Raw genomic sequence first — 19,603 nt, 5'->3', positions numbered from 1 at the left:
TATTCTAAATTTTAATCTATTATTATTTATTAATTGGGATGATTTGATTGTACAAGCGACTATGCAATGTCCATGTGCATTTGAACACCAAAATTAATTCGCCGTCAACAAAAGTAATATAATCGTAAATAAATCTAAAGGAATGAGCTGTTGCTGGACCCGGACGTTTCAGTTTGAAATGAGTTGATGAGATTTCACGTTCCATCACACTCGGACAGCGACCTGTACACGCTGTCATCGCACATTATTCACGTGAATATGGAGAGATAGTTCCGCGTCCGTACCATGTCACTTAATGGCATGATGAACTCAATTTTCATCCGTTTATATGTTGCCCCTTTCAGCTTCTCACAACACATTCATTCTTTGCCTCCTCTCATCTCTGCGTTTTCTTGTTGCCCAGTCCCACCTTTCTTCAGATATCACATTCATTCTTTGCGAGAATGGTGAACAACGGAGGAGTATCAAGATCAAGATCAGGACCCCTCTCTCTGAGGTCGTTGAATCATATTTCCCTCGTTTGTAGATCCATAGAAGAATCCATTAGATTTTACGGAGACATCCTGGGTTTCATTCCCGTTAAAAGACCTGGATCGTTTGGATTTGATGGAGCCTGGTAACTACATTCATTTCTCTTTGCTATTTACATTCACATTTTAGGTATTTGTTCCAAAATGAAAAAAATACCTAAATCAGAGCAAGATGTTTGTTGTTTATAATTTTTGGTTTATACTTTCGCAGGCTCTTTAATTACGGAATAGGCATCCATTTGCTGCAGTCTCCGAACCCGGTGGAAGTACCCAAGAAAACTGAAATCAATCCAAGAGACAATCACATCTCATTTCAGGTATATTATTCACCTATATTATCCTGCAAGATGCACTTGCAGAGATTCATAACTGTATGTATAATTGGTAATTAATAGCTGGTTTTTAAGCTTAAATGCGGATCTGACATGAGCATAGAAATCTAATTTCCTCACTTGCAAATTTTTTATGAGTAAATATTATTTAAATATTTTATATATTCAAATAAGCAAAATTTCAACTTTATAATTGACTGATTGACTTGGTTTGGGCTGTAAAATAACTAACTTTATAATTGACTGATTGACTTGGTTTGGGCTGTAAAATAACTACATGTATAATTGGTAAATACCAGCGGATTTTCCTAGTGATTTCTGTAGATGACTATACTGAGTTTCACATGTGTTTGGAATTGCAGTGCGATGATGTGCAGGAGGTAGAGAGAAAGTTGCAAGAAATGAACACCAAGTATGTGAAACGAATCGTGGAGGAAGGAGGGATTTATGTGGATCAGCTCTTTCTCCATGACCCTGATTGCTATATGATAGAGATCTGCAACTGTGAGAATCTTCCAGTGGAGCCCATCGTGGGGTCTGCATCGTCCTGCAATCTGGAATTGCCTTCTAAACCGCGGAATCCATCCACTTGCTTCCAAAATAAAGAGATATGTACGCAAGTTCAGTCAACACTGATGGAGCAGAGCAGATGATTCTTGTGAGTGCAAGCCCAAGACAAAAGGAGCTTGCTGTGTAAATTCCCAGCCTCACAGTCGACAATATTTTTCCAAATTTCTATTAATTAAAGATTAGTTCGGATATTATTTTTAGAACAAAGATCAATAATCACACCGTGATGTTGTTGTTTCACATGTCTTCTGAGACTTGAGCCCAACAAAATAATTGCTAGCCGTGTATATCTCCTATTTTTATGAATATTCCTAAACGAGCAATAGCCTCATGCAGCTTTGTTTTCTTTTTGTTCGTACGATTTTTGTCCCCTCTGACGTCATGGACGTGCTAACCCAAAACCTAAATAAAATTCTGCCTTATGCCACTCTAAATGTCAGTAGACAATTTACAATGTGGTAAGAGACATAAAAAAAAAAAGATTGGCAAAATCATAAAATTGATAAACTTTGAAAATAATTTAAAACGCGGGAGATTTCTTCTCATGTGTTACTCATTGTCACGATGTTCGAGTTACTCTTTGTTACCAAGTTCGAAATAGAATTTGTCAAATTGAATTTGGATTGGGATTCGATTTCATACTGAAAAAATTCAGGTATCCAAAATTCAATATCGAAAAATTTAGGAATATCTATCTTATCACTATTGTTTTGTTTTGTTTTGTTTTTTTTTTTTTTTTTTTTTATAAATAATATTTAATATTGTTTTTAATTATATTATGGATATTGTAAATAAAATTAGATATTGAGATAAGTAGAAAAAACTCATGTGGATTGGAAATTAATGATATGGAATGGAAGAATGAACTCCCTTGATAGAAACCAGAAACGAATGGCATTCCAAAATACCTACAAACCATATTATCCATTTTTCCAACCAAATTTTCAAAAACAAGACATTGGCTTTTGTTGGAGAGGCCATGGGGGCTTCACTTAACAAACTTCTAACATAGCATGCCAGTTCATGGCATACTAAACAATACCCTTTATTTGACTACATATTAGAAAATACCTCTAAAATCACATTATTTAACCTCTGCCAATAAAAACCCAATACATATTCCGCATTTAAAAAACACCTACTTTAACTAGATATTGTAGGTATCCATTTTTTCATTCACATTTTTTATACCTTTTTATATTTTTTTCATTAACTTTGAGCTCAACTTTTTATATTGTCTCCCCCAGTGAATCCCCTGGAAGAGGCAGAGGAGGAAAAATATAATTCACATAAAATAATATGAGTTGCTGCAACTCAATTGATGCTAACTTCAACATGGAAACTTGATAAGAAGTCTGAAGAATTCCAATGTTGTGATCTATATTTTAATTCATTCAAAGAAGGTTACATTTATACTTGAAAACAATAACTGAAAACAGTTGTAGCTAGAAATACCTTATTTATAACTAAATCCCTAACTATACAGAAATCTCGAAGGATTACAACATTTCCCCCCTTAATCTGAAGGGACATCTCACATACCAAGTAAAGATCTAAATTTTTTGAACCTTTCACATCCCAATGCTTTAGTAAAGATATCTATAATTTGTTCTGATGTTGGACAATGTGTCAGATGAATTGTTTTGGCCTCTACATGATGTCGAATCAAATGATACTTGGTGTTGATATGTTTGGTTCTATCATGAAACTTTGGATTCTTGGCCAATTTAATTGCAGAAGAGTTGTCAACAAATAAAGGAGTTGAAGCTTTTTGGTTCTCCTGCAAATATTCAAGTATTTTCCAAAGCCAAATGATTTCCTTAGTGGCTTGAGCTGCTGCAACATATTCAGCCTCAGTGGTAGAATCAGCAGGAACAGATTTCTTGCGTGATCTCCAATTGATGGCTGTTGATCCAAGATTCATCAAATAGCCAGAAGTAGAGACTCCATTCTCTTTATCTCCATCAAAATCGGAATCTGAATAACCAGCAAGATGAAAGTCTAAAACTTTGGTATATTTGACGCCGTAAGTTTGGGTTCCATTTAAATATTTCAGTACTCTTTTTGCTGCTACCCAATGCCCCTCACAAGGATGATGCATAAATATGGAAAGTATTCCTACAACAAATGTTATATCAGGATGAGTAATAGATAAATAAATCAAACTTCCAACAAGTTGTCTATCTGAGGCACAAACTTTTCTATCTGATTAAGTTGTCTATCAACAGTGAGGGAATCTTTATCAGATTCAAGAAAAATTACATCTCTTGACAAAATAAATTTCTTGTTCTCTTCATCATATAATCGATATGCCTTAGAAGTCATAAAAGACCCTAAAAAAATACATTTTTTGCTTCGTTCACTCAACTTATTCCTCTGTTGTTTAGGAATCAAAGCATAACATTGAGAATCGAAAACACTGAAATGTTTAATAGATGGAAGATGATTATACCACATTTCATATGGATTTTTGTTATTAATGACAGAGGATGAGCACCGATTTATAATATATGTTGCGCAGAGCACTGCTTCTCCCTAAAACATCAATTTTACATTCTTAAAAAACATCATTGACCTTACCATATTAAGCAATGTTCTGCTCATTCGTTCTGCAACACCATTTTTCTGTGGATTATACGGTATTTTGGTCTGGTGTTTGATGCCATTCTCTTGCAAATATTTTTCAAAGACATGTGAAGTATATTCTCCTCTATTATCAATTCTTATAGTACCAATATTTATTTGAGCTTCATTTGTAATCAAGAGATGAAATTTTTTAAACACATCGAAAACTTGTGATTTTTCCTTAAGCAAATAAACCCAACACATCCTCAAATAATCATCAATAAAAGTCAGTATGTATTTATTTCCATTCGCAGTTGGTATAGGCATAGGTCCACACAAATTATTGTGTATGAGACTTGATTTTCTTGTAGCTCGAGAAGTAGAATTATGAAAAGATTGTTTGTGATGCTTGCCCAATATACAAGCATTACATGGGGTCAATTTTCTGGGAACTGTTGGAAGTCCTTTAATCCCTTGTTGTCTCATAATTCTAATACTTTCATAATTAATATGACCAAAGCGTGCATGCCACAATAAAGAAGATGACAAAGTATCATTTTGCTGAACCAAATAATTTGTGTTCAATGTAACAGAGGACACACCTTTCAATTTCAACAATTTATCTTCTTCTACACCAGTCATTATAGTTTTATTGTCAGTTGCTCTTCGAATTTCCACTTTACCATCAAATATGTGGATGGAATGTCCCTGTTGTCTTATTTGTACAAGAGATAATAAATTTCTTTGGAACTGAGGAATGTAAAGAACATCATTCAAAGTATAATCAGAAAGTCCAGGAATTTTTAACTGAATAGAACCAATCCCCGATGGTTTGATTTGAGACTTATTAGCAAAATAAACTACTCCATCAATATTATCATTGAATTGTTCAAACAAATCTCTTCTAAAGGTCATATGACAAGTGGCACCTGTGTCTAAAATCCAACTGTCATGCCATGAAGAAAAAGAGGTACTAAATATATCTTCCATATGAAAATTACAATGAGCAACAACATAATGTGCATTCTCAGAAGATTGTCTTTTTTCTGGAATTAGATGATCTTTCTTTTCAAGAATTTGTTCTCTTCTTTCATTAATTTTCTCCCAGGGAATTCTACAATTTGCAGCTGTATGTCCAATTTTACCACATCTAAAGCATTTTACAGTTGTTTTATCAGGAAAATTTCTTTGTTTATCATTCTGCTGTCTATCTCCCTGAATATTTCTGCCCCCCCTGCCTCTATAATTCTTCCTACCTCGACCTCTATTACCCTTAGTATTTCTTTCATATTCTTCTTGAGGTTTTTGGTCTTTTTGAGCAAGACATAGGGTTTCAGTATTAGAATTATGTGATGTTTCTTTCTTTCCAAAAGCCTTCTCTCTTTCTGCAATTTTCCCTACTAATTTATCAAAATCTAAATCTTTTAACTGCCCACTAGCTTGGAGAGATTCCAAGTAGTGTGAATAACTAGGGTAAAGAGATTTTATAAAGGTAGTGAGTTGCAGATCAACTTTAACTCCAGTAGATTCAATTTCATGATTGATGGCTTTAATTTCAGAAGAAAGTTTTAGAGGATCATTATCTTTCATTTCCAAATTAAATAACTTCAACAATAACTGAATTATCTCCAATTCAAAATGTGAATCATAAAGCTCTTTTAGTTTTGTTACGACATCATATGTTGTTTTATTCTAAGCAATGTATCTGCTTACCTCTTTTGAGACTGAAGTGGAAATTAAGGCATATGCTTTTTTATCCTTACTTCGCTAGATTGCTAATTGTTTCTCCTTGTCAAGCTGATCTGGTGAATTCCCTTCTTTTCCTTCACAGATTCCATCCCACAAATCATTAAAAATAAGTTTTTTTTTAACCTTCCTCAACCATTCCTGGTAATTTTCCTTTCCAGACAGAACAATCCCAATTAAAGATACCAAGCAGTTCATCCTTTTTTTCAGATAATGACAGAATTATTAAAAAAAAATGTTATGATTACACGAACAAAATTCTTTTAAAAAAATTATGTTTCAATCATTACAACATATATTTCCTTTTAAAAAAAAAAAAATTTCTTTATTAGCTTACAGAAAAAAAAAAAAAAAAAAAAAAAGGTAATAACAACCCAATGGCTATATATTAAAAACATCCAGAGCAGAGTCTCCACCAAGCACACCTCTACCAACACTGCTAACTCCACCAATGTTGTTGCGTACACTACCAGCTCATGCCTCTACCAATGCTGCTGACAGTTAATTATTCAAGTCAGCAAGCACATCTTCTTCGATGGTTTACAACAATGGAGGATCTAGGCATTCTGGTTCAACGAAGTTCAATCCAGGGTCTGATACCACTGATAAGAAGTCTGGAGAATTCCATTGATTCAAACGCTATGATCTATATCTTAATTCATTCAATGAAGGTTACATTTATACTTGAAAACAATAACTGAAAAAAGTTATAACTAGAAATACCTAATTTATAACTAAATCCCTAACTATACAGAAATCCCGAAGGATTACAACAAAACTCTCACCAAATTTAACTTTTTCAAATATAGAATGAACTTGAACTTCTAATATTTGATTCAACTTAATTCAACTCGACTTAACCCGTCACTTCATGCATCACATACCATAGCACTAATTATAATTTCCAACACTCCCATTTAATTACGATCGCTCAACATAACTCAAACATGATTCAACATTACTCAACCTTGTCTGCTAGGCTCACAAGAGAGATTGAATCAATCATCAATCAAACATGCCTGTATAAGGCTCAGTTAGATTTACAATGACTTAAAAACTTTTACATTTTTTTTTTCCTTCCAAATTCCTTGAAATTGCCTCATTATCTGTTGTGCTTTGTTGTTGTAAGCTCCATATTTCTTCACTTTTTACTTCTCTTTTATTTGTTCTTAAAAACAATCTAATCATGTCTTCTACACCTTCTTCTTCAAATATTCGTTCAACCATGGAATGCTACCAAAACATTGCATCTTCAAAGTGTCTTCTTTGCTCTACTTCTTGCGCTTCATATTCCTGACTTTCTTTCTACCATATTTCTTGACGACAAAATCTTATCTCTTCTTGAATGGATTGCTAAAAATTGTTTCAATGCTTTATTATTTGTCTTCATAAACTTCCATATCTTTCTCTTCACTTTAATCATCAGGTATTGTTGTTTTTTTCAATGCTTTATTATTTGTCTTCAGAAACTTCAATATATTTCTCTTCACTTTAATTATCAGGTATTGTTGTTTCTTTCGTGTACTCTACACACTCAATATCAATGCTAGAAATATATTTATTCTACTATGCATTGAGAGATTCCTTCTTTTCCTCTTCCTTCTCTTCCTTATCTTCCACTCCTTTACAAACATTTATTGCTACAAACAAGTTATCTTCCACATTGATGTCAAACACAAGTGGGCTTCTCTCACTAAATAACAACATATCAATGTGTTCTTTTTGTTGCATCATGTTAACTACTCATCACTAGTTAATTTGTCTTCATCAAAGTTAACATCAACATAATTTTCATCCACTCTATTGTGGAATTTTCGAACATCCATGTTCTCATTAACAAATTCAGCTTCCCCAGATTCATCAATTGCGATTGGATTCACCAATTCACATATCCTTTTACAACCAACATCCATATGTGTTTCATCACAGTTGGATTCACCATCATCGGCATTATCCATGTTACAGTGGAGTCCTTGAGCATTTATATGTTCTTGATATGCTTTACAGAGGTTTTTGTTTCTCTCTCTACACCCTTTTTTGTATCTTCTTCATCTGTATGTATATATGTATGCATCATGGGTTTCACTTTTATAGTCTTCATGACCATCATCCACTTTTGGGTGAAATTATCTAAAGTTTGTTTTTTTTGCGGAGTCTTGCTCATCTACTCTCATATATGTGGGTGAATCAACAAATTGTGGCACATCTCATTGTTGCATGTCACTCACCCTTACACCAAATTATTCTTCGAGAGTCTTACATGCTTCCTTGGAAGTTGTAGCTTTTGCTACCTTGCACAAAAACTTCTCATCAAATTTCTGTTTTATAAAATCCAATGCTAAAACATCACTTACTTCATCATACAGGTTATTAGACTAGTGTTCAATTAAGTCTTTAGCTCAAAGAAAAATTAGCATTTTGATAATCCAAAAATTAAAATATTTACAAGTAAACATAGGAGGTGATAGCAAATCCAGACTACACCAATCACCTTTGATTTCTTTTCTGTCATCTACTAGACTTCTCAGTTCCTAGGCTATGGCTTGAACCTCTCCAAACATGACACAATCTCCTTTGATTTCTTTTCCATCCTCTACTAGACATCTCAGTTCCTCGATTGCGTCTTGAACCTCTCTAAACATGACACAATATCTGCCTCTTCTTTTCGGTTCATTTTCTTGATGTGTTTCAATCACCCTTTGGGATCCATTATTGTTATATTTCTTCTTTCTTATGGTTGCTTTCCTTATTGCATGAGTCTTCTCTCCATATAGCCCCCCAAAAAATTGATATTATAACATACACCCCTATAAAATACAATCTTCACCCAAAACACTAAAAAAATTTATAAACCAACTCACTTTTTCAAGACCTAAACTCTCTTCCCACTTAAAACTCCTTTTTTTTTAATTCTAAAAAATTATCAACAATAACTTTATTAAAAAAACATTTTTTAATATATTAAAACAACTTAAAAACTCCCATATCTCCATAAACATTGTTTTTTAATATCTCATAGCCATATCTTAACCTTTCAACCTTGAATAAACATCCGTTTCCAAAAAATTTATAACCTTTTAAAGCTTGCTCACGTCGACTTTAAACAAAATAACCTTCGAAACCCTTTTTTTTAACCATTGACTAGCTAGACATGCGCTTTTCCTTATGTAATACCATAAATGAATAAATAAATAAAACTTTTCAAAAAACGCTCAAGCAGGTTTTAAAAAAAATACCTAGTAGCACTCTTCAAAAATAAAAATAAATAAATAAAAAACTTTTCAAAAAACGCCCAAGCGGATTTAAAAAATACCTAGTAGCACTCTTTAAAAAATAATGTCACGCCTGTGCTTTCACTTTCCAAATTAATTGGAAGTTTTCAACCAAAATCACGGTGTTGGCTCACTCAAGGCATCTAGGGCTGTGGCCTCTTTAGCTATTACGGTCTACAATTCTCCAAATTATTTTTTTGAACTTCTCCCAAAGGGACCTAACGCATTAAGCTATGGTGGTTCCACCCTCCCAGTGGCACTACTTTTTTTATGACGAGTATTTATACCTTTTAACGAACAACTCAATTATGCTAATTTGAACATACAAATACTCACTAAATTTAATTTTTCCAAATATAAAATAAACTTTAACTTCTAATATTAAATTCAACTTAACTCAAGTCAACTGAACTAGACATACATCACATATCAAAAGAGTAATTATAATTTCTAACAAACTCTAGCAAATATTATTATAAATTTTATTATAATAATAATGTTTATTAATTGGATGATACTCCTACTTACTAATGCTATATATATTAAAAAAAAAAAAATCGCTATTCTAATTCATAAAATAATATCCACAAAATTATGCACGATATGACCATGAATGATTTTTTTACCTTTAATCAGCAAGGTAATTGCCTATCAATTTTTAATTAAAATACTCATGTCCCCTCTTTATTTCACTTAATTCGCTTCACTTTGAGGATGATTTTTTTTGCGTTCTTACGTTCAATTTTTCAAATTATTTAATTAATATACTCCTTCGGTCGACCATGTCATTAAACGCTTACTTTAAAAAAATAGTCAAAATAGTATGTTACCGTCGTTATCTGCATTTTCCATTTACTTCTAATGAATTAAACATATTTGTTTCACCATCTCGCCTTTCCATTTCTAAAATGAGTTGTTTTTTTTTTTTTTTTTTTTTTTGGATTTTATGGTATTGGAATTTAGCCAAGGTGAAATTTTGATTTTTTGTTATTTAATCTAATTTTTTTCATATTGAAATTTTTTTAGCTCATTTAAATTATGTAAGAGTTACCCACCAAACTTATAATTTCAATAATTTTTTAATAAATTTTAGAAAAATTAAACCCAAAAAAACTCACTTAAAAACTTCCTAAAAAATTTCAATAAAACAATTCAGTTTTTGAAATCACACCTGCCATGAATTGAACGTGATGCTACCGAATCGAATTTCAACGTATTATCCACGGAATCAAACCGTACCACTGAATTTACTTGTATTATAATGTACCACGTGTAGAATACAAAGGTACACCTATCTCTATTTTTAATCCTACCAAAGTAAGTAGACCTTCTAAATACATGAAGGCAATGCACATTAATAAACCATCAAATATGGAATAAGAAGAAACATATGAAGATATTTCTTACTATAATAACTATAAATTTATATAATAGCTATAAATTTATTTAAAGATAAAATATTTATATAATTTAAATATTTTATAAAAAAATGAGTTCTCTCTTTTCCGATATATTTAATTAATAAGATAGTTTTTATGTTTAATATTAATTTATTATTTATCATAGAATGTTTCATTAACTTTATCTCAAAGTTCGTATAACATAATTTTCAATAAAATGTATATGATTTTTTTGTAATATTAAAATAAATATTAAGTGGATAAATTTGAAACTCGTTATATTCACAAAATTGAGATAAACAATTATTTTAGAGTATTTTTAAAGATTTAAATATTATACAAAAATATTTTTTTAAGATAACTAGTCTAATTTGAAAAATCTTGTAAATAAATTTTCAACCAAAACAACATAAAACTCATAAGAATATCTCAAGGGAACGTAAGATCAGAGAGAAGGTATTTATAAAGATGATGAACCTTTGATTTCAAATCAATATTTTATACCTTCAATAACTTCACTAAATATAAAACGAGTATTAAGTAACTCCACATACTATTTTTATATAAAATCAGATCCATTAAAGTTAGAGGTGAATGATAGACATAACATGAAGTTCACAAAGAATCATACCACGAAGCAATAATTGGTTTGAGGAAGATCATTAGTTTCAATATCGTCATCATTCCACTACAGTACAAATATTGAAACGATATCTTATCGTTATGCTAAAATAAAGTAACTATCTCTTATTACAGATTGGAGATTAATATGATAGTTTGGAGAGATATCTAAAGTATTTTAAGTTAAGTAAGGATTATTATGTGGAGAATTAGAGTAATAATTAAATTGACATTATTGTTTAAGGGTGAATGTATGAAGATGGGTTTTATTTTTGAGTCAAATGTGTCTACGAATTTTTTTTTTAATCAAATTGAAGTTCTCAAAACTCATACAAGTTTTGTAAATTTTGGTTCAAAATAAAAAGACAAATTGTGGAGAATTATATTCTTGTCCAAAGATTTATTTTCGTCAAATATAGTATAATATATCAATTTTTCATTAAATGAAATGAGTGTCCTTGCAAATTTTGACACGTAAATATTTGTGTTCAAGTAACAAAACTTAGTCTAGAATGCATCATTCTATATATATATATATATATATATATATATATATATATATATATATATATATATATATATATATATATATATATATATATATAAATATAAGCATGATCTACAAACAAAGAGCTAAGCTTTTCATATTTAATTTTGTTTTATGCAAAATTAAATCTTTTATTATTTTTTGAAGTTGGCGATTTTAATTGCATTTTACAGACACGTGTTCACATAAGGTTATTTTTCAAGTATTTAAATAAATTGAAAAACCAAGAGTACCATTTTGAAAAGGACTAGTAAAGGAAGATAGTGGTATTTTTTTAAATTTTTCCATCGTGTATATTTTATGATATTGATTTTTTATTCAACCTCCTTAAAATCGTTAAAAAAAAATCAAACATTATGTTTAAAATATCATATGAATTCAAAAATGTCAAACTCATATGTCATTAGATGATCAACTCCACCACTTAAGGACAATTTTTTCCCTAAGTCCGCTAAGGTAATACTACTTACGTCATAGAAAATAAATCAACAATTAAATAATTACACAGTAATACAGGCATTTAATATTCCTAATCCACTACCCCTTTATCCCTCCTAAGTTCACTGTTCCTCTGTAATGAGCTTAATTACTTCGTAGCCTTAATGCATGCCAGCTCAGTCCCAACTATTGGTTGGTATCCATCCCTCGGTTAAGCACATGTGTGATCCACTTGGAGGTTTGGTTTTGACTGCGTTTGGTTTACCTCTCAATAAAATAGCAATTCCACATCTTTAGCTTATTGTAATCTTCCTATTTCCATCGCATGCATGTAAATTCATTTGACTGGAAGATGAATATGGATGCTTTTGCTTTTCCCATTTTCATCTTCATCCATCACCATCAATATTATTTTTGTTATTAATGAAGAAGAGATAGAAAGTGAGTTGGGTACAAGTTCTAGGTGATGTCACTGGTGTGTGGAGTCCCCTTGCTGGAATGTGTGTTTTACTTAGCCTATGCACCATAGGCATGGAGGCAGTGCCTGTATATCGGCAAGCAAGACAACAAATAATTGGGCTATGCAAGCCAAGAAGAGTTCGAAAATGTCCTTTATCTTTGATGCCTCATCAATTCTATATATGAAGACAACCTAACAATCTCTCTTGAGATTCTCCTTACCACATGTCCAACACTGAAATCATCCCTTACCCTCACCTTTATTCTGTTGTTCTTCGGGTTTAGGTCCATTAAACTTCTTGTAAGGTGCATCATTTTCTGTCACACCCGCATCCTGAGGTCTTATTCACTTTGGCTTCCATTTACCTTTATCTTTGTCTTTCCCTTTCCAACGTTGCTGAGATTTTGTATCAGAGCAAGTCATAATCACTTTCCATCACCATGTTCAAGCCTTTGATTTCCTACACAATGCAACAATTTTCATGATCCAAAAAGATAACATAATGAGAAGATCAACCTTAAGTTTTCCTGTAAGAGACTTTCTTGGGGGTCCACTTCGTACTAATCTAGTAACCTGACAGGGGAGCCCACTTGGTTTTGCTTAGGTTGTCTTCATATATAGAAATGATGAGGCAACAAAGATAAAGGACATGTTCGAACTCTTCTTGGCTTGCATAGCTAATTGCTTGTTGTCTTGCTTGCCAGTATGTAGGCACGGCCTCCATGCCCATGGTGCATAGGCTAAGTAAACACACATTCCAGCAAGGGGACTCCACACACCAGTGACATCACCTAGAACCTGCACCCAACTCACTTTATATCTCTTCTTCGTTAATAACAAAAATAATATGGATGGCGATGGATGAAGAGAAAAATGGAAAAAACAAAAGCATCCATATTCATCTTCCAGTCAAATGAATTTACATGCATGTGATGGAAATAAGAAGATTGCAATAAGCTAAAGATGTGGAATTGGTATTTGATTGAGAGGTAACAAGGCATAATATAGAAGGGGTTCGATGCTTGAAATTATTTTGGAGAAGTATATTTTCTATCTCATCGATTTAGTGGTTGTATTGATAGTATATGCGCCCAACACATAGTGAAGTCGATATCCTTCATGATTTTCCCAAGCAGATCATTCCATTGTTCCAAAACTCGAATTAGACTTTCCCTAGAGCAGGCACGAGATTAGAGGCAAAAATCTATCCATTGGTGGTGAAGAGATAAGCAAAACCAAATCGTGGGTTTATAATTATTGTTGCTCTTTCTTTTGAAGTGGAATTGAACACCTATCTCATGTTTGTGGCTTGTAGATATATTTATTGAAGGGAAAATTGAAAAATGATCTCTCTAGACCCATGTGTGGATAGTTAGACCAAGGTGAAATGAACTACATAGACCTTTGTATAGTCTTATCTAGGCCAAAATTTTGAGAAATATGTTTAGTTAGGTGGTGATCCATTTGAAATTGGAGCTCTATCAGCTCTGTTTGGCCTCAAATTCATTATGCTTTAGGTTTTGAATCGATAATTAGAGGAAAATTTCCCCTTTTGTGCCTAAGAGTCGATCCTTGGATGTTGAGGTTGGGGTGGCCATTCTAGGAAGTTAGTTGAATAAGAAATGGTACTACATTTTTTAAGATTCTATATAAGTGAAAATGTTCTTATGCATGTAACATTTCAAGGTATGCTAAAATTATGTGATGGTTAAACTGATGGTGCAGAATTGTTGTTAGAATTTTCTAATGAAATATTTGAGAAATGAGGATGAGATGCAATTCAAAGGACGGATCAAGTGCGATAACCACTGCATGGTCCTGTAAGAAAATATATATGTAAAAAAAAATTGCATGAGAATTGGTGTGTTGAGTTGATTCACAGAATTTCATAAACCTCTGTGTTGAGTAAAGCCTGTGGATATATAGTTGATGTATCAATCAATACTAGTAGTCCCCCCTTGTAATTTGAATGAGGAGCATGTGCACTCACCTTCCAAGGTCGTGAGTTGTTGATCCTCTCAGATAATGTTCCTTCCAGCCAAGCCATAATCAAAATTCAACTTGAGTGTTTGGATTGCGCCCCCTATCTTAAAATTATTTCAAAGAGATTCAGTTGGTTGTTTGGCATTTTTCCACACATTTAATTTGAATTTTTTGTATGTTCCTTTAATTGATTCACATATTGTTCAAGTCTCCTATATCTCTCTGTAAAGATTATTTCCGGTTAAATATTTATAAGCACATTTTGGTTTAGAATTTTGAGAGTTACTTATATAAGAATCATAATAAAAATAATTGTTTTGATGTTTTTTTGTTCTTGATCAGGTCTGAAATTTAAATACGAGAATTAATGATATTTTGTTTCCTTTTTTAGATTCTTGATGTAGCTCATTTTTTTATTCTAGTTTTGACACACTTGAAATATATCATATAATCCAACTCATATGAGGTACAAGGCAATTTAATTAAATTAAAGCCCATAAGAACATGTGATTAAGTACCTATAATGAGGTAGTTGCAAAGAACATTTAAGGAAGGACAATCAAGCACAAACAAGAAAAGCACATGCATTTGAGCAACCACAACTCATAATAATGTGTTTAAGTGGCATCGACTACTTCAGAATTCAATGACAAATCAAAATAAGTTATTAATAGGGTACTTGCAAAGGTTTTGTAAGTGTCAAATAAAGAAAATTAAATTGCAACATGCAAATAATATTCTTTTGTAAGTTGACTTGTGTTAGGTGCATTTTTTATTGAACTCGACACCTATTGAATGAATGTAAGTCAAAAATGTTGGTTGTTCACTGGTTTCTAACAATCATTAGTTTGGGTTCATTTTTTGACGTATTCAACACCCCAATATTGTTGAAGAAAAAATCAAGTGAGCATGAAATGCAAGTGAGCAAGTTCAATAGCTCAAGCAAGCGAGATCAAATGTAGTAAAGTATTGAGTCGTTATAATTATTAAATAGTTTGCTAATCACAACTAAACACAACATAATCATTCCAAGATCAATTATAGTGAAGTATTGAGTCGTTAGAATTATTAAATAGTCTGATAATCACAACTAAACACAACATAATCATTCCGAGATCAAATGTATTGAAGTATTGAGTCGTTAGAATTGTTAAATATTTGGATAATCACAACTAAACACGTCATAATAATTCCACACAAAAATAGTCTCGAATCTATGGTAAATTGTCTACAAGTAAACCACGATAAGCTTAATCTTCTTCAAAATCAAATTTGGTTTCTTCAAGATCAAATTCAACAAAAGAATTCTAAAATAGTAATGTTTCATAACAACCCCCTTTTTAAGTAGGAGGATGATGATCATGAAGACGTTAAATAAGAGGAATGTGATGATAATGATGTTGATGATTCAGTTCATTAAACCATTCATGAGTCACTTAGCGAAACAAATTCGTGGGAAGAAATATAATGCAACAAAAAATGACATGCATTAGGATATGTCAAATATGATAACAAATTGCATATTGCAATTTTTTCAAGACCACTCAAGTGTTCCAATGGCAATTATTTGGTAAATACACATGAAAAAACAATGAGGGGAAAGATAAATTCCAATATTGCGATCACACTAGCCATCTCAAAGATCATTATTTTGATCTCTATCTTTGTCGCCATTGTGGCAAGAAGAACCATTTGTCAGGGATATGTTCCAAAAGAAACAAACCAACAAGATTGGAGTTTTATTATCAATGGATTGATCCTCGGGAGAGGTCGTCAATAGCTAAACTATTATATACATCTTACTGAAGAATTCGATCATGAGAGAAGATAAATTTTGTAAAAATATGACCCAAATTATCCACAGTATTTTGTTCATCAGATCGACATTTTGAACCCCAAAGGGGATCCATCATTAGGACAGAAAATGAGTGAAAGACTGAGAGAAGAATTTACCAACCAAGAAAAATAAATAGAAACCTAATGGCTGATAAGTTAAAGTAGAATCCGACTAATTCATTAGTACTAAAATATATAACCTATTTAATTTGTTTTATTTGTTTTAATTTAATATGAATTACTAGATAATAAAATTAATTAATTCATAAATTTATTTATTCCTTGTTTTATTTTAACATGATGTGATATAATTACCAATTATAATTAGTTTTGTTATGTTTTACTTTTATTTTGTTTTGATTTTTATTTTAATATGAAATCTCATTATATTATGTTACCTAGTTAAATAAATAGTTTATGTTAATTTTAATTCATATTATTTTTATAAATAATAGCTCCGATTAATTTTTACTTTTTATTATTACTGAAATAAATAAATTAATATAATCAATTAATTCTTTTAAATGCCTTATTAATAAAGTAGTAAATATTAGATTTATTTTATTTTATTTTCAATAATTTATAGAATAGTCTTATTTATTTTTTAAATGTTATTGCTAAACCTATGTCATTGAGGGTTAAGTTTATATTTTATCTATTTATTAGTTACTTAATATATTTATGTTAATAAATTTTTTGATGATGATGGTGGTGGTTAACATCCACTGAGACCAAATTGGTCTATTGGACCTATAATTTTCTTAGGTCTTAATTGTTTGGGTTCTCGTCATTCTTGGCGAAATTGGCGTTGTAGCTTTCTTTTTTTTCTCTACGGTCTTCCAACTTCCTTTATCTTGCATCTCCTTCATCTCTTTTGGTTCTTGGGACATTGGTGTCTTAGCATTCTTAATGGGAGATAGTCGGAGAAGAAGCTTGGTCTAGGATATCTACTTTGTTGTTAAATGAAGATTTATTTTGTGCGGTATACGAATCCTCACAATTGTTGATGCTTGAGGGTTGTCGAGTTCACTTTTTTGCTGTTGGGCGGGGCTTTCCCTGTGCTTGTCTTGAGAGTTGTTTCTTTCTTGCCCGATTTCCTGCGATTCAGAATTTAATAATTAATCACCTTAATTAACTTATAATAAATTTAATGCTTATTATTAATTTATTATTCCTAATAATCATTACTTTATTTATTTATTAATTTATTTGTAATAAATAAAAAGTTATTATGATAAATAAGTAATTATTAATTCTTTAACCAACTTTTAATTTATATTATTTTAACCAATTAATTAATTAATTAACTAAGAGAGAGAGGTTAGAAATTAAGGAGGGGGTAGGAGACAAACCTGATGTACTACTCCTCGAAACGTCTAGAGGATTTGATATGTCTAATCAGGGGGAGCCAATTTCCACTAATCTTGTTCCCATTGTCCCTATTGAGGTTATGTGGAACCTTCATAATTTCAATAGCCTTTCTGATTTTTCTCATTTGATAATGATCTTCCCTTGCAATAATTTTGGCATTCTCCAAACACACATGATGCTTGGTTTTGGAGGAGTGCTTCGCAAGAGCTGATGTACAAGATCTCCCATTCTTAATATCTGCTCCTTGCTCTTTAAGTCTTGTTTTCGAAGACCACCCTGTCTCTCCAATATAACTTTTTCCGCATGAACAATCAATCTTATACACACCCTTGAGCTGTTGATGATTAATATTATCTTTAACAGACTTCATTTTCTGCCTAATCATTCCACATGTTGTAAACTGAGTGAATATGTCCTTCTTTATTAAAATCTTAGTGATTTTACTTGTGACCCCTTAAATGAATGGAAGGTACACCTTCTCGCAACTTTCTTTTCCGTAGTTATCTCGGGGACCCTTGGAGAGGACCTTCTCTTGAGCTCTTTTTATGGCTTTATTGATATTAAACTCCTTGTTTCCTATATTTTTAAAAACAAAGGTTAAGTCGTTAATTTCTTCATTAAGGTGATCAGAGTCGGAAATTCTAAGAGCCTTAACATCAAGAGTGTTTGAGATGCCAATTTTTTGGGCTGGATGATGGTATGAATCATCATGGAGATAGCTTTCTGTCTATGTTTTCTTCCTAAAACTTGGAATCCTAAAGTACCATCCTCCTTTCTACTTGCTAGGACATGTGGAAAAGGAATTTTACCATTTTCTTCAAGCTCCATAGTAAACTTGATTTCGGATGATATAGAGTTAAGATGATTAAAAAACTTCTCAAGCTGCAGTCTCCAAACCCGGTGGAAGTACCCAAGAAAACTGAAATCAATCCAAGAGACAATCACATCTCATTTCAGGTATATTATTCACCTATACTATCCTGCAAGATGCAGAGATTCATAGCTGTATGTATAATTGGTAATTAATAGGGTTTGGGCTGTAAATACCAGCGGATTTTCCTAGTGATTTCTGTAGATGACAATACTGAGTTTCACATGTGTTTGGAATTGCAGTGCGATGATGTGCAGGAGGTAGAGAGAAAGTTGCAAGAAATGAACACCAAATATGTGAAACGAATCGTGGAGGAAGGAGGGATTTATGTGGATCAGCTCTTTCTCCATGACCCTGATTGCTATATGATAGAGATCTGCAACTGTGAGAATCTTCCAGTGGAGCCCATCGTGGGGTCTGCATCGTCCTGCAATCTGGAATTGCCTTCTAAACCGCGGAATCCATCCACTTGCTTTCAAAATAAAGAGATATGTACGCAAGTTCAGTCAACACTGATGGAGCGGAGCAGATGATTGTGAGTGCAAGCCCAAGACAAAAGGAGCTTGCTGTGTAAATTCCCAGCCTTACAGTAGACAATATTTTTCCAAATTTCTATTAATTAAAGATTAGTTCGGATATTATTTTTAGAACAAAGATCAATAATCACACCATGATGTTGTTGTTTCACATGTGTTCTGAGACTTGAACCCAATAAAATAATTGCTAGCCGTGTATATCTACTATTTTTATGAATATTGCTAGCCTCATGCAGCTTTGTTTTCTTTTTGTTCGTACGATTTTTGTCCCCTCTGACGTCATGGACTCTAAATGTCAGTCGACAATTTACAATGTGGTAAGGGACAATTAAAAAAGATTGGCAAAATCATAAAATTGATAAACTTTGAAAATAATTTAAAACGCGGGAGATTTCTTCTCATGTGTTACTCATCGTTACGAAGTTCGAGTTACTCATTGTTACCAAGTTCGAAATAGAATTTGTAATTCTATTTCGAATTAGAATATGGGTTGGCATCCGATTTCATATTGGAAAAATTCAGCTA

The 19,603-nt window shown here is 32.0% G+C and overlaps 1 protein-coding gene and 1 pseudogene across 2 annotated transcripts; both read left to right on the top strand.

Annotated features, from left to right (window-relative positions):
• Positions 1 to 358: 358 nt before the first annotated feature.
• LOC149152683 (glyoxylase I 4-like) lies at positions 359 to 1,855 on the top strand. The gene is made up of 3 exons (XM_089440293.1): positions 359 to 616; positions 742 to 847; positions 1,225 to 1,855. The coding sequence occupies exons 1-3, from the start codon at positions 444 to 446 to the stop codon at positions 1,513 to 1,515; spliced, it is 570 nt and encodes a 189-aa protein (XP_089296419.1). The 5' UTR covers positions 359 to 443; the 3' UTR covers positions 1,516 to 1,855.
• Positions 1,856 to 18,532: 16,677 nt separating this feature from the next.
• On the top strand, positions 18,533 to 19,276 carry LOC149152682 (glyoxylase I 4 pseudogene; annotated as a pseudogene). The gene is made up of 2 exons (XR_016263301.1): positions 18,533 to 18,628; positions 18,785 to 19,276. The product of XR_016263301.1 is annotated as a glyoxylase I 4 pseudogene (transcript).
• Positions 19,277 to 19,603: the final 327 nt, after the last annotated feature.

This window comes from Pinus tabuliformis, chromosome 9, assembly GCF_031772625.1.
Source record: "Pinus tabuliformis cultivar Carrire ecotype Pingquan chromosome 9, CPIR1, whole genome shotgun sequence".
NCBI lineage: Eukaryota > Viridiplantae > Streptophyta > Pinopsida > Pinales > Pinaceae > Pinus > Pinus tabuliformis.
Note: the sequence above shows the minus strand (reverse complement) of the source record. Positions and strands in the feature narration are given on the sequence as shown.